Below are 22613 nucleotides of genomic sequence, written 5' to 3'. Positions count from 1 at the left end.
ACAGAAGAAAGTAACTTGGAACTGGGAAAGAGACTAGCAACTTAGGACTTGGGATTTTGAGACCTGAGACTAGAGACTAAGAACTTGGAAAGAGACTAAAACTTAGGACTTGAGACTTGTGATTAGGGACTTAGGACTAGGAATTTGGAAAGAGAGAGACACAAGAATAAATGGGACTGAATCACACTCTGTCTGGTCTCTATTCTTTACGTCTGTCCTCACTCTCTCTCTCTCTTGCTGAACCCTGACCTATGGACCAGAGCAGCAGTACAAACTGGGACAATTTAGCCCCCAAGCTTGGGGCAGTGTAGGTTCCAACATTTAGCAGAGCAGTTCCTGACAGATATTGACAATAAGAAAAAACCCATACATTTTACAAACTTATGAAAACAGAAGAACTCTCTACTCAATTAAAATGGGTAGGGAGAGAAATTAAGAAAGAAATTAAGATTTTCTCAAATTGAATATACATTGCACCTGAACTTATGGGACACAATGAAAGCAGTTTGAAGAGGCAAGTGCATAGCACTAAGAGCCAACATTTAAAAAATAGAAAGTATCTTATACTAGGAACTTAATAGCATAACTGGAAACTCTAGGAAAAGAAGAAATAACACCCCAAATCAGTAGATAGCAAAAGATAATCAAGCTGAGTGCTAAAATCAATAAAATAGAAACAAAGAAACAATTCAAAGAATCAATTAAATAAAGAATTGGTTCTTTGAGAAAATCAATAAGATCAACAAATCCTTATTCAAATTAACTCAAAGGCATAGTGAGAAAAATGTAAATTAACAAAAACAGAAACAAAAAAGAGGACATAGTGACAGAAACCCAGGAAGTCCAGAGAATCATAAGGGCATACTTTAAAAATCTGTACTCCACCAAATTGGAAATGTAAAAGCAATGGATAATTTCTTTGATATGTATCACTTACCAAACTTAAATCAAGATCAAATAAGAAACTTAAAGAAACCTACAGTCCCTTGTGAATTAGAAGTAGTCAATAAAAGTCACCTAACCCAAAAATGCCCAGGGTCAGATGGTTTTAGTGCAAAATTCTAGTCAATGAAGAGTTAATGCCAATAGAAAGAGAAGGAACATTGCCCAATTCATTTTATGAGGCCTCAATAAATCTGATACCAAAACCTCATAAAGACACAACAGAGAATAAGAATTACCTTCATGAATAATTTCTTTTATGAACATATACTCAAAAATAGTCAATAAAATACTTGCAATGGAATCCAAGAACACATTGGAAAGATCATCCACAACAATCAAAGAAGCTTTATCATAGAGATATGGTGATAATTCAATATGCAACTATCAACAAATGTAATGCACAATACAAAGTGTAAGAAAAAAACTACTGAATCATCTCAATAGAAGCTGAAATTCTCTTGACAAAATCCAACACTCTTTCATGATAAAGGTCCTGGAAAGATTAGAGATACAAAAGATAAAAGCGAATACCTATGTATAATAAAGGTAATTTAGAGTAAGCTGTAGCCAACATCAAGTTAAATGGAGAGAAATTCAAAGCATTTCCACTAAAAGCAGTAATAAGACAAGGCTTTCCACTCTGTCTATTCAATACAGTATTTGACGTTCTAGCTAGAACTATAAGACAACTGAAGAAAACAAAAGGCTACAAATGGAAGAGAAAGAAGTCAGAGTATTATTATTTGAAGATGATAAAAGAACATACATAAGTGACCCTAAATAGGGAATTCCTACAGCTGATAAACCCTTTCAGCACAGTAACTGGATACAAAATTAACTAAAAAAAAAGTCAAATAGCACTCCTATATAGAAATGATAAATAGGGATCACATGTGGAGAGGGGGCTGGGATTGAAACTGGAAATTGATGGGAGGCATTTATGGGACTAGCTGTAGATCTGGAACTGAGAAGGCTCCCTGGAGTCTATGGGGGTGACTACAGCTGAGATTTCTATCAGCAGGGAATGTGGAGAGTGAAATGGACACTTCCTATAGCCAGGTGGGACTTCTAGTGGAGGGAAGGGGACTCAACAAAGAATAATGAGAACTTCAGATCAGTTTCGCTTATGAATATCAACACAAAAATATTTAATAAAATTCTCACAAACCAAATGCAAGAACACATCAAAACATCACATCAAAATTATTCACTATGACCAAGCAGGCTTCATTCCAGGCATGCAGTGATAGTTCTAAATCCATCAATGTAATCCACAGTATATAAAAAAATTAAAGAAAAAAAATTATATGATCATTCATTATATGTTGAAAAACCTTGGACAAAATCTAACATGCTGTCATGTTAAAAGTCTTGGAGAGATCAGAGATAAAAGGCACATACCTAAACATAATAAAAACTAATACAGCAAACCAATAGCCAACATCAAATTGATTAGATAAAAATGTAGAGCAATCCCAATAAAATCAGGGACAAGACAAGGCTACCTCCTCTTTCTCTACTCAATATAGTACATGATGTTCTAGCTAAAGCAATAAGACAACAACAACAACAAAAAGCAAAAGATCAAGGGGATACAAATTGGAAAGAATAGCCAAGCTAGGTTCCTGTCTGCAAACACAACATGATATCAATAATAGTGTCAGGGTTTGGTGTCCACCATGGGATGGATCTCAAGTTGAGGTGGTCACTGGATGGCCTTTCCTTCAATCTCTGCTCCATTTTTGTTTCAGCATTTCTTTTAATCATGAAGAATTCTGGGTCAAAAAATTTGAAGGTAGTTTAGTGACCCCATTCTTCTACTGGGAGCCCTTTTTATCTACTAGATAGACATTCCATCTTCACATTGTTGAGTATTTTGGCTAAGGTCATTCCCATTGAGTCCTGGAAGCCTCTCACATCCCAGATCTCTGGGACTTTAGAGAGGTTCACCACCCCCTTAAGCTGCATATTTCCATATTCATTCTCCCAGCCCTCTGGGCTTCTCTCCTGTCTCCCTCCATATCTGATCCTGCCTTCTACCTCAGCCCCACCCTTTCATACCTATACTGAGACAGATGCAGTTACTCACAGCCAACCATTGGACTGAAGTCAGGACCTCTGTGGAAGAGTTAGAGGAAGAACTGAAGGGGAGGGCAACCCCATAGGAAGACCAACAGTGTCAACTAACCTGACATGGTTAATGAGGCCTAGAACCTGAGACTACATAGGTCATGGGAACCAGGGGAAACCTGTGGAAACCAGGGGAAATCAGGACCTCTGTGGAAGAGTTAGAGGAAGAACTGAAGGGGAGGGCAACCCCATAGGAAGACCAACAGTGTCAACTAACCTGACATGGTTAATGAGGCCTAGAACCTGAGACTACATAGGTCATGGGAACCAGGGGAAACTTACTACTATTACTCTGATAAAGCAACATAGCAACAGAATGACTCCTAATGACATAACACTATACCCAAAGATCAGGGCCTTGTTCAATCCTCCTGTCACCTCATGGGCCCTTACTGTTTTAAAAGGTCTCACTCCCTAATCCAGAAGTCTGTTATTTAGATGCTGTGAAAAAAAAGCCAGACACTGCTGGTCAGTCTTTCCAAGAATGCCTCACCTTCTATACTGAGGACCATGAACTACATGCAATATGTCTTCTTTTTGGCTCACAGGCCAGATAAACTCTCATAAATACCTGAGAACTGCAACTTCTTTAGACCCAAAGGTCCCCATCCACTATTTTCCCATTGGTTATCATTTCTTAAACTCTATCCACAGGCTTCCACAGAAGTTAATTTTTGGTCTCAATGATTCAAAATGGAGCAAACCACATAAGAAACACACCAATCCTGACCAAAGAAAGACCTTTATTACAAGCATTACAACAATTTCAAAGAATAATGAAAATGTAATGTCATGTTCTGGACTGGTGGATGCAGCTCTACATGAAGAAGGAGGCCTGTCAGGAAGCTCAGACTGAGCAGAAGTGGCATATGTTGAATCAGCAGCAGCTGGGATGTCACATACATCACTTTCCATATAGAAGAACTTTGAGACTGTGTGTTGAAGTCATGATACAGGTCTCCACATTAAAATTCATCAGAAAAGGGGTATTCTGGGTGTCCCTCTCCACTAAAAATGAAAAGAAAAATGCAAAACACTAACTCTTGGGTTTATTTAATTTTAGGCGAAGCCAAAATCTATGATGCTATCATTAGACTTAACCACTTTGTTTTCCTGCCCGATTGTGGACTGTGGAATTTGCTATTTTTGTTTTCATATATTTGACTGTGAAGGAAATGTTTTTAAAATATAACTGGATTTTTCAAAGTAAATTTCGTTGCTAAGATCAGAATGATACAGACATTCACAAAGTGCACCTTTCTTTTGGCTTCTACACTCAGCCTGCCAAAGCACAGAAGGCAAGACTAGGTCACATTTCAGTCAGTCAGTAAAAGCATAAAGGGAATATCCTGTTTAATATGAGTCTGAACATTAATCATTACAAAATAATGTGGATAAGGCAGCTTTTAAGTACTAGTTTATTTTCATTTGACTAACATTTGTTTTTAAGCACTACCCATCAAATACATTCTGTTACATTCAGATAAAAAATGTCATTGATAAGATAAAGTTCTATGTCTAAGGAGCAAGGTTATCATATAATTTGTATATCTTTATACTTTAGCACTATTACAAAACATAAATTGACAAAAATCATTACTTACTAAACTACTTAATAGGTGGTCAGAATTCCTAGGTTCTTGTCACTCTCTGGCTTGCCACTCTTGCATTAAGTCTCGTCTTATCCTTCATTTTGCTTTATTAAGTAAAACCTCTTTTAGTGATGATAATGTACATGCTCGTCTTTGCAAACTATTTATCACTTTTAAACATTATTATATTTATTTCTATTGACAATTAAAATCTCCACTAGTAAAAAGGGATTATATATTCTGTGTTTGTCTTTATTTGAAATATGTATGAACTATCAGATTATATAACCATGGCCTCAGTGGGAGAAGATGTGCCTAAACCTGTAGAGAAAAGATTTTTTTTTAACAACTATCAATTTAATCAGTGAAGGAGTTTTGTCCTCCTGAATATTTTATCCTTGGTTTTACATCTTTTTCTGCATAAACTTTATCTTCAGTATTAACATATTTATAACTCAGAAATGGAAAAAAATTGTTAAAATAAATGTACTAATGACAGCTTTCAAGAAACTAATGAAGTTTTTGATTTCTGAATAAGTATTCATTGAAAAAAGACATAAAGTAAAATAAATTGTGGCTTATTTATCAGAGTGACTTACAATGGAGCAGGTGCATATCTTAAATTTCTGTTCAGGCTATCTAGGATTTTCATATCCTCTGATGGTAGCTCAAATTCAAATACCTATTGAACAATTAGAAACACTTTAGGACACTCCATATTTGCAAATCTTAAATCCCAAGTGAAACAAATTTTATTCTGAAAGGCAATTTTTTAAATATATAAATGGTTCTAAAATGTATTAAGGATATCAAGAAAGATACTCGAGTGGTCAATGAATGTCAGATAAAAGTTCAAGGAAATTATTTTTCACATATGTTGAAGCAGTCCAGTATAGACAAAAGGAGCTGCAGCAAATAAAAATTAGATGTTATTCAAAGACCATAGCAATGACTTAAAGCAAACTAAAGTAAATTTCTGAATTATATAATTCAAATATTTATGTGAATACAATTATCATTCTATATCCCACATAATGAACTGTCAAAATATTAATAATGTTCCTTACAACACAATTTAATCCAGGAATTAGGCAATTATTAATTTTATCATTTCCAAAGAACAATGGAATTGGCTTGTAGCGATACAATAAGTTTTACTAATTTCTTAAAACCATACCTTGGGTTTTTTTCTCTAAAAATAGTAATAACTAAATAGAACAGAGGAGGGTAGGAAGAGAGAGAAGGAAATGGAAGTGGGAGGGAGGAGGGAGGAAGGAAGGGAGGGAAGAAGGGAAGAGAAAGAGCTTAAAATGTCAACAGTCTAACAACTGAGCCATCTAGTAAAAAGCAGTGAGCGATCTTTTCTTTAGATTTAAAAACCATTAAAAGCACTGAGAATACATTATTAAGAGATAATAAATAGAACCACTTTTCTACCAATAAACCTAACAGAATATACACAAATGCCCTAATAGAAAAATACTAAGAAAGTTATTTAAATATATTAGAAAGCCACCTAAAATTGAAAACTCCCATTATAGTTATATATTAAAATTCTCAATATTTCAAAACTTCAGTTTTTTCTAACTGATGGACAAATTTAGTACCTCCCTAAAGACTGAAAGTCCTATCTAAATGCTGAAATAAATAATCAAGATAAACAATAATAAATTATGAAATTCATATATACATGTGTATGGATTATCTACCCAGAGAATCATATTTTTATTCTTAATTAAAATATTATGTCTTTTCACTACTCCCTTTCTCTTTCTCTCTAGAAGTCTCACATATCTCCCTGCTACTTTCTCACATTCATGGTCTTTTTTGTTCAATGTTCAACTATTGCCACACACACACACACACACACACACACACACACACACACACACACACAAATACAGTCTGCTGAGTCTACTTAGTGTTGCTTGTATCTAGATCTAGATCTATATGTGAACTATCTAGATATAGATGTGAATTCATAGCTGACTAGTTGGTACTAGATAAGCAATTATGGAACTTATCCTAAGCAAGACTAATTCTTTTGCTCTTAGACTCTTAGATAGCTTAGATATCTTAGATAATTGCTTCCAACTCTTTGTCTAAGGATGCCCTTTCATGAGAGTTCTACCCTGCATGTAGGAGTGTCTTTTGGTACTGTCCTTATCCAGGTTTTGTTTAAATAGTCACATTGTTAAAGTAATTTGTCATATTTTTAAATAATAGAAGGTAGATCAAAATGATTGTCACTTTGTTTAGCAAGACTGATATTCCAACATAATTTGAGAAAGGGTGAGCATAAATAGGAAAAAGAAAATCCCTGAATATAAGTAGTCTTGCTGGCAAAACTACATAGACATTTAGAAAGCTATTAGAAAACATTTAGAAAACACTACTAAGTGATCTTTGAATTTTTAGTTTACATGATTTCATAAATTTTACTTCAATTAAGAGTTTGGAACACATCTGTAAACAAAGAAGCATATAATATTCTGTTTCTAATGAAGAAAAAAAACATGATATTTAACCACAAAGTAAAGAAATAAACACAATAAAAAGAAGAGATTTAGCTCATGATTATATATGTATGTGTATGTATGTGTATGTGTATATACTGAGTGAATGAATGAATAACTATGTGTGTGTGTGCGCGCGCGTGCGCACGTGCGTAAACCTAAGCTTGATACCAGGCTTCATCCTCATAGCTGTTGTACCTCCTTCATTGGGGAATGAATGGTCCCTCAAACAGACCCAATGCTCACCACTATGTCTATTTTCACTATCCAAATTATTCTGGGGATTCCTTGTCTTCCTACAAGGCTGGAATTAGAGGAGAACATCATATTCACCTGGAATCTTAAGACAGTTCTGCAGACCTAATGTCTAATCCCATGACTGATAGGCAAGAGTTTTAACACTGAGCCATCTCCCAGATCTTAATTATTATTTAGCTTTCATTAACCTTTACAGCTTAGCAGGAGAAAATGATATAATAATTATTTGCCTAAGTTTAAAGTCTTTGCAAATATCTACTTAGTGTCTTGAAGGAGGACATGTGAGGAGGTGAGACCTATGTCATTTGGCTAGTGAATGAAAATTTCTTGAAGCTAAAGAACATCAGTTAGGAGTTGAACTGAATCCTGAGGTAGATGGACCTCATCATTTTGCAAACATATACAACAGTTTCATGAACATATTTGAGTGAACTCAGGTCAGAGAGATGCCTTAGAGTTCAGCCTGAACTGAAGGAGAATTTAAAATCATAGATGAATGGACTAAATAAGACTGTATGTCAACCGGTCAGACATCCCAGAGCTCCTGGGGACTGGTCTACTAACCAGGGAGTACACATGGAGAGACCCATGGCTCTGGCCACATATGTGGCAGAGGATGGCCTTGTTGGATGTCAGTGGGAGGATCGGCCTTTGGGCCTGAGGGTGTTTGTTCTATGCCCCAGTGTAGGGGAATGTCAGGGCAAGAAGACAGGAGAGGGTGGGTGGGTGGGGGAGCACCCTCACAGAGGCAGGAGTAGAGGGTAGAAGGTTCCAGAGGGGAGACCTGGAAAGGGGAAAACAATTGAAATCTAAATAAACAAAAAACAAAAAAAAAAAACAAAAAACAAAAAAAAACCTCTATGTTGGGACTCTTTTATTTTGCAACCAGTTTAGGTAATTGTACAATAAAGTTTATATAGTTAAAAACAAAAGATCATCTGCATCGATAAGTCTTCAAGAAAATAATATATACTTAGCCAGGGAAGCAACTCAAAAGAAATAAATACATCCCCATTAAAATGTGTGAGCACAGGCCTGAAGAGATGGCTCAGTTGTTTAGAGGGCTAGCTGCTCTTTCTGGGCAAATTCAATTACCAGCATCCACAGGGCAGCTCACCACCATCCACAACTTCAGTTCCAGGGCATATGATACCATTTTCTGGCCTCTGCCAGCACCAGGCAAATGCATGGTACATAGAAATATATGTAGCCAAACATCTATACACATAAACTTCTAAATGAACAAACTACACTAAAATAAAACATGTGAATATACAGACCAATTACAGAATAAAGCAACAAAAATTATCATATAAAATATCTATCCAAATTTACACTCTCATTTCTGCACAGAAGGGCTCTTTGGAAAGGAGCTGTTCACAGTGCATGGCCGATTTTGTGCTGGATCCTAAATCTCTGTGCTTTCTCTAAATCGAATTCTCTCTGTTTAATTTGGTGTTTGTGTTTAGTATAGAACACTTTTGAAAGCAAATGAAATCTCACATGTGTAGGAAATGCTAGGGAGAAGGACTCTGAAAACAAAAATGCCCTGAGAGATTTCAAAGAAGAAAACAGAGTCGAGATAGTAAGACCGTATATAGGAGCCTGATGTCCGCAGCCTCCCTGGTCACCTGTATGTTCTCTTTTATCTCATTCTCTTTGTAACTCTGGGCAAGAACCACAATTCCACGTTGAAGTTGGTAGCGAAGGGCAATCTGAGCTGGGCTTCGCTTGTGCTTTTTTGCCATGTCACAAAGAACTGAGTCATTCAAGAGAACTGGAGAGTTTGGGTCTACCCTAGAAGAAAAAGCAGAAATCTTTAGCTTCAAAAGTTGAACCTTTAGGAGGTTTCTGGACTCATAGGGTGCCCACTCAAAAACCAGGAGTCTTCAAAGGAGTCCTTGGACCAGCAATGTTTCCATCATTGAGATCAACAAAATGCAAAGTCTACCCTCTCTCTGAGCATGTTCAAACTGAGCTTCTGAAAACTGAGTTAATAGTACTGAAAAGACTTCATCAACACTGGTGTTTGATGTAAACGCCCCACTGTCCTTACCATCGCTTAGGTCGTTGAGATCCAAGAGCACAGTAGGCAACTAGAGCAATGTCCTTTGACTTGCAGTAGTTCAACAGCTTGCTCTGGTTCAAGTAGAGATGGCATTCCACCTGTAGATGGACAAACAAAGATATATGTTTATATGGGAGGTTAGTGTTGATGTAATAGAGAAACATTAAAGGTAAGTATTTGAATAAGAAAATAAATAAAGTGTAATCTGTGCCTTTAAAACTTAATTTCTTGTCTATATTATATAATTTTCCTGTGATAACCTAGTTCTATGAACCATGCCTTGGAGTTTAATTCAGTTTTGCATTCCAAACAGAAAGCATAGTGCTGGCTTGAAGATGTCTCCAGAAATGATTGATAAATTTAAATACAGGCAGATTCATGTAATATAAGAGAACTATTGTTAATTTCTCTAAATATAAGTAAAACAATGTCTGATAACATTTTTATTCATGGGAGATGTTTTCTAAGTTCTCTGAAGGTGAAACATTAAAGAGCCTGCATTGAACAGGTCATAAGAGTGTGGCAGTAAGAGGCCCAGTGAGATGGCTCAGTGTGTTAAGACCTTTGCTACCAAGCCAGAACTGACTTTGTTCCATGAGACCCACATATTATCTTCTATCCTCCACAAATGCACCGTAACACGTGTGTGCACAAACACACACACAAAGCATGAACACACACACGTAAATGTAATTTTAAAAATTAAAGAAAATGCATATATTTCTGTTTTATATTTAATTTGTATTTATTATATCATTACATATTTTATATAGCATAAATAGTATAATTACATAATTATAAATATTTTATATTATTATAACTACAATTAAAATAATATATATAAATGTTATATTTAATATGTTACATGAATAAATTTATATTCATTTTATTTAACTAAAAAGTAATAAAAATATATGTATATATACATATTTACATATATGTATATATATATGGATATATCTTTTCCAGCTCAGGGATAAGTCTACTTTGATCCTTAAATACTCCTACTGACATCTGCTTCCAGGAATACTTTCAATCTCCATATTCTGTAGCACTTGGGCATTATGGTATGCCCTTATTTTCAGACTGGAGGTATCAGAACCGAAATAAGGAAATGGATGTGAGGTAAAGAGGCATGTGAGAGTCTCACCTGGTTGCAGACAGGCTTGTATTTGAGCCCAGGCTTATTCAGAATTTTCTCCAGCTGCCTGCTATTAAAGTTGGACACCCCAATAGACTTGACCAATCCTGCATCCTTACACTTCTCCATGGCCTAGGAATGAGGGAGTTATAGTCATATTTATATTAAAATAAATGCAAGATGGAGCTGTTAAAACAACAGCATCCAGCTCTGCACATATAGCTCATTGGTAGAGCCCTGCCAGAGTGCAAAAGACCCTGAAATTGATCGTCATTATTGCTGAAAAAGTCGCCCCAGGGAGACACTGCCTGGATGATCCCTGACACTGAGCTTGAAGAAACCAAAAGACTAAAGACAACAGATGAAGAATGTGACAGCCTCACAGGATCCCTGTGTCCTCGATAAGAAGCAGTAATGTTCACATCGAATGTCATGGCAGAAACCAGTCATTTGCATTGTCCTGTATACTCTACTTCCCTCTGTCACATTGCAGAAATTCCAATGACACTCTTCATAAACATAAACAATGCCTACACCCAAAGGCACATTCCCATATTCTCCCATACCCCTGAGGCTCTCTCCCTCATCTTCTGGGTTGTCTCTCTTCCAACTACTCACCTCCCATGTGGCACAGATATCCACTGTGTCAAATAATGTTTTCCCATGCTCATCTACTGGAAACAAATCTTCCCCTGGCTGGAATAGAAACAGCCTGCATGATGATTTGAGTAAACATGGTGTCTCAGGAATAGTTAGAATTGGAACAGTAAATATTCATTAAGTGGAGCATCATGCTATGTATTTATATTTACAGAGTCATTTGCATGTGGAATTTTAAAAAGTATTTTTAGGTGCTTGAGCTAGTCTGTTGTATAAATCATATTATTTTACATATCTATTATAATAACTTATTATTATTCAGTATTCTCACAGATCTACCTGTGGCTTCTTAGCTAATATCTATTATTTTGTCACTTCTTATTGATACTTCTGTGTTGGGAGGAACCATTTTGCCTGCTTCTGTGAAATCCTTCCTGTTAGGCAGAGTCAAGTCAGGCCAGGGTCTACTGGCAGATTTCCTGGACTGCTGACACATAGAACGATAAGAGGGGATACATTTGAAGTCCAAGGCAAGGGGCTGAATATTCTGTCAATTTTGGAGGAAGGGACAAAAAGGAACAGGGAGGTCTTCGAATGGGAACAGATATCAAATTACATCAGCCATTGTCTCTGCTGGCTTGTGACATTGTATCCCACAATACTGTAATGTACATAAAGCCTGAGAGAATTAAACTCAGAGCTGCCACAGTACTGACTGGACAGTCCTCCCAATTTCTAACCTTTGCCTCTGAGTCTTCTTTTCTGTCACTTGTATAATTCTCACTCTCCCCTCAGAGAGACTGTTCAATTTTGTACCAGCCAGACTGGTATACTTCTGCTGAGATATTTCTCTATCACCAAGAAATACAGTAGTCATACAAACTTGATTTCCAGCAATAATGAAATTGAGTTCTGATACAGGCCAATTGGTGGTCTTTTTTATTTGAGTTTATTTGGGGAAAAAGCAAGTATATCCACCTAGGATGGTAAATTAGGCTTATAGTCAATACCAATGTTGATGGTAGAAAACTCAAAGATGCTATAAGGAAGTAAGAACCCAGAAACTTGAACTGTCTCAATGCCACAAAGGAAAGCAGAATAAAAGTCAAATACCCACTAATGCAATAAAAGGAATGCTTAAACTGTGGCATTTTGAAGATTTGTTTTAAATCTATAATTCTAGCAATTGCTTGTCCTTCCTATTTTATGATCTTTTGTATAATCTACTTTGAATAGACTACATAACATAGCATTTGAGTTTACAGGAAAATATGATAGAAACTTATCTTGATCATTGTGAAAAATAATAGCTCCACCTTGTCAAAGTTGATTAAGTCTGGTCATTTAAATCGCTTACCTTCATTTGCATTGGATAATGTATAATATAGAGGTCAACATAATCCAGCTGAAGGTTTTTCAATGATTTTTCCAAGTTAGATTGAACCAGCTCTGGTCTATGGAAAGTGCACCAAAGCTACTTGCATGAAAGAATGAAAGTAATTCTGAATTAGTAAATTATTCACATATGGTAGATATACTGATATGTTCTCTACTATACAGAAAGTTCTAATAAATAAAATTTTGTTTTTTCTGTGGCTTTCATTAATGTGACTAATACATATGAACATCATTATAAGATGCTTTCAATCTTTCAAAAATGAAAGGAATTGTCCGAAAAGATAAAACTCCCATCAACTAAAACTAACATTCAGTCTCTGGGTTATATCTTACAGAGATCAGAAAATAATTATTACTCTAATTATTCAATCATTTCTTCCATTAAAGAAGAATTGGCAGCTTACATAATTGGAGAGAAGCATCATGTGAATATTTTAATCTCTGATGGACACAAGTAAATTAACTAATTATGAAAGATGCTTTTTACTGCTATTCAATATTTAAAGGTAAAAATTAGTTTCTGGAATATAACATATTACAAAGCTATCTAGGAGGTATAAAGGCCACAATTTCATAGTTTATCTGAATTCACAGCCCATGATAAAATATAATCGAGGCTCAGAAAAGTCAAGGACTTTGAACTATGCATTTATTGCTAGTAGGAAGTCATAATCTTTTGTCTGCTTTTCATGCTGGAACTCCTCTATGAATTATATGCAACTAAGAGTTGGACGTGAATGCATATTTTACCAATTGATGATCCAATCAAGTAAGTGCTTGCTTATATTACAGTTCAACTAATCTGTACACCTAAGCACCACACATACAATACCTTTGTAGTGAGGAATATGTCTTCTCTTTTCACAAGGCCAGCTGCAATCTTACTTCGAATAGCCTGACCTACATGGCTTTCAGTTTGGTACACAAAAGCAGTATCAATATGGCGGAACCCAGCTTCTATTGCTAAATGGATAGCCTCCAGTGGCTTATTTTCAGGAACCTGAAGGAAGCACAAAGGGCAGTATTTAAAGACACAGAGGAAAGTGGTTCAAGTGGATCTGAGTGTCAGTTATCTAAGGCAGAAGGAATTATATATTCCTAGGTCATTCTTCCACTGCTTTAGTGGTTAATAAGAGACTAGTTCCTATCCACTGAAATGCTGCCACCTGTAAAACAACAGAATCTGCAACAGGAATCATGGAGATCAAATACACAAGAGTGCTTTCAGGAGAATCATCCTTTTCCCATATCTCAGGATTAGTGAGCATTTGCGGTAGTAAGTGTCAAATTCCTAAGTCATTCCTGAGTAATCACTAGAAGTTCACATTCATGACCTTTGCATACACACACACAACAATGGTCCATCAAATGCATCATAGCACCTGAAATAGACCTCACATTCGGTGATTATTCTGGAAAACTTTACAGGGCTGAGTATAAGAATGGTCCTGTTATAAATTATATAGTGAGGTCACAGACACAGCAACACGGAAGTAGGGTACTTGAAACAAAACAGAGAAGAAATACAAATTTGGTGCTGGATTATGTATCTTCCCCTATCAAAGACTCCTAGGACATACTGAGTTATTTTCTGCTTCATATTGTAACAATATATGGGAAATTTCATCTAGAGAGTTGGTTGTTCCTTATTTTGTAAGGGATTATTCACATTGGGTTGTCAGCCCTTAAAACAAAAGTTACTTTACTTAGTGAATTATAACCTGCCTTAAATTTAAAATTATTGCCTACTCTGCCAGATTTGAGTAATGCTGTGGACATTCATATTTTAAAGAACAGAGGATCACACCAAACCTCTTTTGCAATTATAGTATAAACTTCAGAGCAGGACATGATACACTACGTTTAATACCAATGCTCCCAAAGCAGAGGAAAGTGGACTTCTGTGAATACAAGGTCTTCCTGGTCTACAATTTTTTTTCCTTCTACAAGGAAGTTATAGTAAGTAAAATGGTGACTCAGTGCTGAGCCCTGAAATGTGCTCAAGTTGTCTTGCTGCAGGTCTACTCAGGCTGAGACGTCTTGACACTTGTTTTTTCCCCCCCTTTTTCTAAACCATAATTTAGATTGATTTTATTGTGAATATTTTGTTTGAATGTATGTCTATGCATCATGTGCAGACAGTGCCCTTGGAGGCACATGTTAAATTAGTAGAACTGGAATTATGAATGGTTGTTCACCACCATATGGCTGCTGGGAACCAAACCCTGGTCTCTGCTAGAGCAACAAATGCTCTTATCCATTGACCCAGCTCTCTGTTTCTTTTGCTTTCCCTGTCTGTATGCCACTTTATCCTACAAAGTAATTAACTCTCATCATTTTTCACTCTTGCTCTTTGAATATTAATGATAAGGTAAATTTCATTCAGGGCAGTTTGGTCATTGGTACTCCATACATATCTTTGTGAATCTTAGAGATAAGAAATGTACAAATTCAAAGTTAAAGGAATAATTCACTTATTTTAAAATTGTATGATATAAGGAAGATTTTAAAATATAAAATTCCTTTCAGGTTTGCAAACTGTCCTTTTTGGTCACTTGATTTCAGAGAACCTTCTGGACTACTATGTTCTACCCTTAAGGTACAGTAGCAAAGATCAACCAGCATGTCACCCTTACCAGTTACACCATCATCATATTGTAGCATCTCCTCTGTCTTCACAGTTGAGAGTTGTAAACAGAGGCTTTACTTAATTCAAGTGCAGCATTTACTGCGAATTTTACTGACAGCTCCCCAACATAGAACTGCAGTAGTCCTTGAACATTTATACAAAATTCAACATGCTGATTTCCCTAAGTCTTGTTTTATTTAAATGGGAGAAAGTACCTGAAATATATAGGTAAACAAAGGAATTTCCCCTCCCTCCTTTGCCATTAGCATAAAGTCAAAGAAGTTGATGGATTGGTAACTGATTCTTCTAGCAAGCCAAGACCAATGATTGAAATTATTGTTAAGCGATGATATAATCAGACCTTGACACAGAGCAAAGTCAAACTATCTTCTACCTTGTACAGTAGTCTAGAGAAACAGAACCAGTTGAGTCCCACAGAGTCACATAGGGAGTAAGTGACTTGATGACTTCATTTCTTCTGCCCACCTCCAGCCAATTTTCTTCTGAAGCATCCACCACAACACCACTGTTCTTACCTCTTCTGGTTTGTAGGTGCCAAAGCCCAGTGCAGGGATGAAGTGGCCATCGTTTAGTTTCACACATTGCTGTTTGGAACTCATTGCTTATCACTCTTTTGACTAAGCAGGTTCTGTGGCTCCTGTAGCCTTTGATGAACAGTCAATCAACTTCCTGGCTAAGGGATAACCAGAGGCACTCCTTCTGTAATGACTAAGCAGTGTTAATCTCTGATTAATTATTAAACAATTCTCAGACCTGTCTAGTGGTTAACCAGTGACATTACCTGTTTAATGGTTAACCAATAGAAAAGGGAAGGTAGGACATTTAAAGAAGTACTTTTATCTGTGACTTGGTACCGTTCAGATAATGGTACCAAGATAAAAAATAATTCTGTAGCAAATCATTAAATATTTATAATTTGTTTGAATTAAATTTCTCTCTATGATGTATAAATTACTGTCAGATGTTGCAAGTGGTTAAGGAACAATCACTGAATGTTTTCTAGATAGAAACCTTGTGGTGATGGGGATGTCTCAATCTCCCCTTGTCTCAAGCTCAACAGCACTCTAAGTTCTTATGCACAACCATTGACCAAGTGTCTAGCATGAGTTTTGCAAATAAGGAAGCAAGAATAGACTTCAGAATAAAAGCAGAATAAAGTGGGTAACAGTGGCCTTGATTCTGACAGGCACAGTCTTCTCTTTCTCTGTTGTCTCTTACCTATACTTTCATCAGTGTGGGCACTTTTAGAAAATGGTTCTATATCTCTTGAATGTCTATTTTACCCAAAATTCAGTGTAATAAATGAGGAATTTAAATAATCCATAAGTTGATAAACTCACTAAGAAAAAAGTGTAACACTGCTAGGCACGCACTCCCATATGAGGAAATTCCTGAAATTCATTTGAACTTATTATCCAGGTAAAGTCAACCACTCCAAGATGTTGTTCTTTCTGTCCTACTTGGGAAGCCTAGGACTGACGCAGTGAGAGTGAACATGACCATATCTTGTTGGAACCTATATCACCCACTACCAGCATCTGCACAACCTACTGAGGGCCAGAATTATCCCAATTAACATGACCACTACCATGGTACAATAACCCTAAGTGTACAGTAGTGGCATTTATATTTTGGTGGTAACCATCATGTGTCTAATTGTACTGAAGACTCTCTAAACAATGGGGGAAACATTCCTGGTGTTGAAAGCCTAGCCAGCTACCCAGGACTAGTGAAATCATAGACCTTTGAGCAAAATGTATAACACCATGTTATTAAACCATTATAATTCCTAACTATATTCTAAATATTTGTTCTTATTCTCAATGTTAACTTTAATCCCACTTCTCTATGAAGGCAATTTAAACCATCATAGACAAAAAAATCACCAATAATCAACATGAGCATTTGTGGTGCCTGGCCCCAACTGACATATTTACAATACAACCCTTGCACCTAAGCCTCAGGGGTTACCTATGGCTCTTTATACCCTGATTTGAGGTGGTCATTGGTCAGCTAACCTTCTGCTCAACATTAGGGTCTTGAAATTTTTCATGGAATAGGGCAGTGGTTCTCTACCTATTCCTTGCCTGGTGAGGGCACTGTCATAAGGAACATCCAGATGAGGAACCACAGATTCCTCTAAAGAAGGTCAGTTCAGGGAGTCTTTAAAAGAAGAAAGTGATCATAATGGTCAAGGTTAGCATTACTCAGTTACCATCAGCTACATCTTGGGGATGGGAAATGTTGAGGACAGCAGTTGTAGCAGGTTACTAAATGAAACATGGATCAAAAACACATGACAATAATCAAACTATGAGAAAGAGATTGTGGGAGCCTGTTAGAATAAGTAACATGTAATTTATTTTTTAATTTAAAAAATCCCCAAGAAAACTTATCATATTTAATCCAATGTAGGCTATGATGTGTCAGGGTGTGGTCCAGGAGAGATGTATAGTTACATGCCAGATAAGTGCATCATGTCCAGCATAGATTGTTGTAAACCACCATGTGGTTGCTGGGAACTGAAGTCGGGATATCTGGAAGAGCAGACAGTGTTCTTAAGCACAAAGATTTGCCTTGAATCTTTGGATGTGCATTGATGCTTTTTTGTGTGTGCATATCTGTTTCTGTGAGAATGCCAGATCCCCTGGAACTGGAGTTACATACAGTTGTAAGCATCTATATGGATGCTGAGAACTGAACCTAGGTCCTTTGGAATAGCATCTAGTTCAGCAATATTTTTTTGCATAACTATTTGAAAAGTAATCTGTTAAATTTTGGAACAAACCAATTTGATTGCCCATTAAAAGAGGAGCAGGGACTGAAAATGTACAACATAAGATATGAGAGGCTATCCAGGGCCATACCTGTGTAAATAATGTTAGAAGAACATATGAAAATATTTTGTTTGAGTCAAGAAAGAATTTATCTGGTGAGGCCAGAGGTTAGAGTTTATGGAGGAGATAAGGCTGTCAAGTTATCCACTTGTGACTCTGTAGAAATCACCTGGTTCTGTTTTTCATATTTATTATTAGTCTCCTACGATTACGAGTGATACTGAATGTTATACTCTAAGAGGGCTTGGTCATGATAAGAGTTCCCAAGGACCTTGAACACTGAATTATTACACAAGAAAAGTCATAAACACACACACACACACACACACACACACACACACACACACACAACACACACACAGAGAGACAGACAGAGACAGAGACATAGAGAGACAGAGAGAGGGGGGAGGGAGGGAAAGAGAGACAGAGATATAGGCAGAGAGAGAGAGAGGGAGGGAGGGAGGGAGGGATGGAGAGAAAGAAAGAGAGAGAAAGAGAAAGAGAGAGCAATATCTGTCTACTGATTTTGTAATTGCAGATTGGGACCCAAAATGTCTGTCCAATGAAGGACTGTGAGAGATTGCAAATAGTTACTTTTTCCTGGAGGATCAAGCAAGGAAAGAGAAACCACTGGTGCCTGCTGGACAGACTTGCTGTTGTGTGATGGCAGGCTGGACCCAGGACCCTTTGATACCTCCAACATGCAAAGCATTTCTCAGACATGGAAATGGGCATTAATGAGCAAGAGAAACCAGTTCTTTCTCTGCTCAGAGTGATCACTTCTCTCATTCAAAATAAGGAGAGACTTTCAGAAGGGTCAACTTGATGTTGAGGGGATACCACCTGACAATTTCAAATTTCAAATAGTTCAATGACCTCCGTGTTGCAATAAGACCAGATTGTACTGAATTTCATTTTCTACAGATTTTTTTAATTAATATCAAGTTTGTAAGTGTTTTAAAAAAAAGACTAGCTCGCATGAATAAATACTTGGAATGGTGATTGAATTTGAAGCTTTTGCAGAAGTTGGAGTTTTCTTTAAGGATACAAATGTGAGCCAAAACAAAACAACAACAGCAGCAACAACAAAATACCCCTTTTTCTTTTTCACCTGCAAAGTAGATGAAGCAGGAGGATGGCCATGTAATTAAGATAAGAGGCTTAAACATAAGGTATTTTGTTGCTAGTTTTTGCTCAATGCATGAAAAACATGTCAATAATTGTAATATGTCAATACTTGTAATATGGTAATTATTTTGGCTCCCACTCTAGACAATCTTTCCACCCCCAGCTCACAGTGTAGCACCAGTCTTATTGCAAAAGAAAAAAAGTTGTCTCCTTTTGAAATGTCTGGGTTGAGCTTACTCCAGTTGTTTAGGGTGAATTCTAGAGAACATCCAATGAGGTACAGATAGGCCTGATTCCCCGTCTTACAAATAGAGGAAAACTGAGTCAGAAAGAAAGAGAGCACCTCAGTGACTCTGTTCACTCAGGCATTCCTTCAACTATGGTTGTGGTCACATACATGCTATGTGTGGTCTAGCCTCCAGGGGGCAGTTCTGGATCTCTTTAGGTCACCAGGGAATTTCCTCTTGAGATTAAACAGTGACCAATCTCTTGATCATCTTGCCAGACACCAACCATTCTCAACTCTCTCCCATCATGCCTGAGGTATCCTCTCTATCATTGACCAGCCCATTCTAACATAAGCTCTATAACCAAAGAGTTTCTCATTCAAAATTATGGTCTCCCTTTTCAAGTGATTAAACCTAGTGTTTGAGCTTGCCAGTGTCCAGACAACTTAGCTGGTACCCTGTCATCAAACAATGGAGTCCCTGCTTTGTTTAGGGGTTAGGAGTTTAACAGGTTTTTAAAAGAATACACAAGAGCGGGGAACATGGCTCGGTGGCATAATCCATGGCTAGTATGTACAGGGCTCTGGGCTCAATTCCCATTACTGAAAGAAAAGAAAGAAAACACTTTCTTTGAATCCTTGAGGTGGCTTGGTTGGTGAGGCCACTTTCTGTGAAAGACTGGAAACCTGAGATCGATCCCCAGAACTCATATAAAGGTGGAAGCAGAAAACTAACCTACAAAACTATCCTTTGACCTCCCTATGTGTGCAGCATAAACACTATGCACATTCACACACACACACACACACACACACACACACACACAAACACATGCATGCGTAATTAACAACAATAATAATTAAAAATAATAAAGTAATTTCAAAAGAAAACCACAAGTATCTGAGCAGTAGGTGCAAGAATCCCCCTGTAAGAGATGAAGACACTTAAGGGGTCATCTCCTATCAACAGCCTTCAAGTTATCCAAGGCCACCCCGGGGTTTCATAGTGAAAGGAGGCTGCTTGGTTTAAAAGATATTTCATTCTGGAACTCTGAGAATCTAGATCGACCAGATCTCATCCTTATTTTTAAAGCCTTGTAGCTTTCCCAGGTAGCTGACTGCAGCATCAGAATAACCAGCTCAGGGACTTCATTGTCTTTTGACATGAGAGAGGAAGTAAAAGGGTTTTATCTGGGCAAAAGCTGTAGGAAAAGGAACAAGCCAATGTCCTTTGTCATTCCAAATTTTCAGTAAGTGTCACACAAGTAACAAACGTGAGGCAGCTGTCCTTAGGTTGTCCTTTCAAACAGAAAAAGAGAAGAGGAGAAGGAGAAGGAGGAGGAGGAGGAGGAGGAGGAGGAGGAGGAGGAGGAGGAGGAGGAGGAGGAGGAGGAGGAGGAAAAAAGAAACCCACAGACTGGGTGACAGAGGCAATTAAAGGAGGATTATAAGTAATGGCAGAGAAAAGGAAGTAGAGAGAGAAAAGCATTGAAGCTGAAGGAGTCTCATATCAGAAAAAGCAACAAGAAGCAAATTATTCAGTATACGTAGGAAACTTGAAATAAGTAAGAAGATGCAAGTAGCAAATAGAAGCTGGGTCCTTTTGATGGGTGGGGTAGGGAGGGGGAGAATGGTGCCCTTTAGCTAAAGAAAGTGAACCTGTATTGAGCACCAGATGTCCTGGGGGAGGTCTCCAATTTCCAGTAGTCTCAATTCCAGCTTCACTCTTGGTTCTTCTGAATTCCAATGTGAATAATGCAGATGGAATGCACAATAGGGAGAGCAGCCAAGAGTTTCATTTTAGAAAACAAGGAAGTAAGACTTCTCTTCAGAATAAGAGCAGGCTGAGCCCAGAAGCAATGCCTGGAGCCTGGCAAACAGGGACTTCTATCTCCTCTACTTGATATAACACTTTCCCTGCCTCTCCTCCAAGGAAGGCACTTCGAGAAAAGAGGCTTTTGTTTGTTTGTTTGTATCCTAGTTTTTCTCTAAGCAGTTGTCAAAAGTTCAAGAATATATATAGGATTTTAATTACACATAAAATTTAATAAATTCACTGTGCTTGCTTCTCTGAGCATGTCTGTTTAGGCTGACTCGAAACCCAATTATCATTTGTGTTCTGTTCATGGGTATAGTCATGGACCTGTCCCTCATGCCCAAATTGTATGTGTGTTTAATTTTCAAAGCCTTTTGCAATGATGAAGTATGTACTTGATTACACAATACAGAAAACAATGAGCTGCCACTACAGGCCTCACATGGACTATGACATTCAACAGAATTGCTTTGTCCCTCTGCAGCTATCAGAATATAAAAATCAATGGACCTTAAGAGGTTAGAATTGCCCCAGGACCCTTGCACTTGGAGAAGGAAAGGCTGAAGTTATAGGGGGAGCCACATGACAAACTTTGTCCCCAGGAGAAAGATTTATGATGTATTAGGTCTCCATTCAGGAGAGAAGGACCATATTTTGAACCACGGTACATAGCTATACATGCTCTGCACTGTGATAGTGGTCATTTCAGTTGGGACAACTCAGGTGGGGTGTGCAGATAGTGCTGGTGGATAAAATAGATATATGTCCCTTGAAAATGATTATTAGCTAATTTAGCTGGGATAACACTAGTTCACAGAGCATTTAAAGTTTTACAATTTAATCAGAGATATGAAAATGACAATGAAAATTATTATAGCCGCAGCAAGCCACTCACAAAACCTTGGATCCAAAATGTGTTCTGTCTACAAGACATGCAGGAACAAAGATGGAACAGAAATAGAGGGAATAGCCAACCAATGACTGCCCCAAATTGAGACCCATTCAATGGGCAAGAGCCAATCCTTGACACTATTAATAATATTCTGTCATGCTTGGAGACAGGAACCTAGCATAACTATCCTCTGAGAGGCTCCCCCCAGCAATCAATGGAAAGAGATGCATAGACCCACAGCCAAACATTAGATGGAGCTCAGGGAGTCTTATGAAAGAGTACCTGGGGAGCTGGAGAGATGGCTCAATGGTTAAGAGCACTGCGTGTTCTTCCAGAGGTCCTGAGAGCAATTCCCAGCAACCACATGGTGGCTCACAACTATCTGTAATGGGGTCCGATACTCTTCTCTGGTGGAT

General features: G+C 37.4%; 1 protein-coding gene across 5 annotated transcripts; it reads right to left on the bottom strand.

Annotated features, from left to right (window-relative positions):
- Positions 1–3801: 3801 nt before the first annotated feature.
- On the bottom strand, positions 3802–21286 carry LOC117713704 (aldo-keto reductase family 1 member C13-like). Of its 5 annotated transcripts, none has more exons than XM_034510152.2 (10): positions 21149–21286; positions 15814–16006; positions 13481–13648; positions 12608–12724; positions 11269–11346; positions 10660–10782; positions 9498–9607; positions 9073–9238; positions 5267–5349; positions 3802–4083 (listed from the first exon to the last, which is right to left on the bottom strand). In XM_034510152.2, the coding sequence occupies exons 2-10, from the start codon at positions 15895–15897 to the stop codon at positions 4041–4043; spliced, it is 972 nt and encodes a 323-aa protein (XP_034366043.1). In that variant the 5' UTR covers positions 15898–16006; positions 21149–21286; the 3' UTR covers positions 3802–4040. The 5 variants fall into 5 exon arrangements, with proteins under 5 accessions (XP_034366043.1, XP_034366045.1, XP_076795512.1 ...); XM_034510154.2 differs by having other exon boundaries at positions 15814–15971; positions 21149–21282; XM_076939397.1 differs by having other exon boundaries at positions 15814–15967; positions 21149–21267.
- Positions 21287–22613: the final 1327 nt, after the last annotated feature.

Source organism: Arvicanthis niloticus, chromosome 8, assembly GCF_011762505.2.
Source record: "Arvicanthis niloticus isolate mArvNil1 chromosome 8, mArvNil1.pat.X, whole genome shotgun sequence".
Classification (NCBI taxonomy): domain Eukaryota; kingdom Metazoa; phylum Chordata; class Mammalia; order Rodentia; family Muridae; genus Arvicanthis; species Arvicanthis niloticus.
This window is presented reverse-complemented; position numbering and strand designations above follow the sequence as displayed.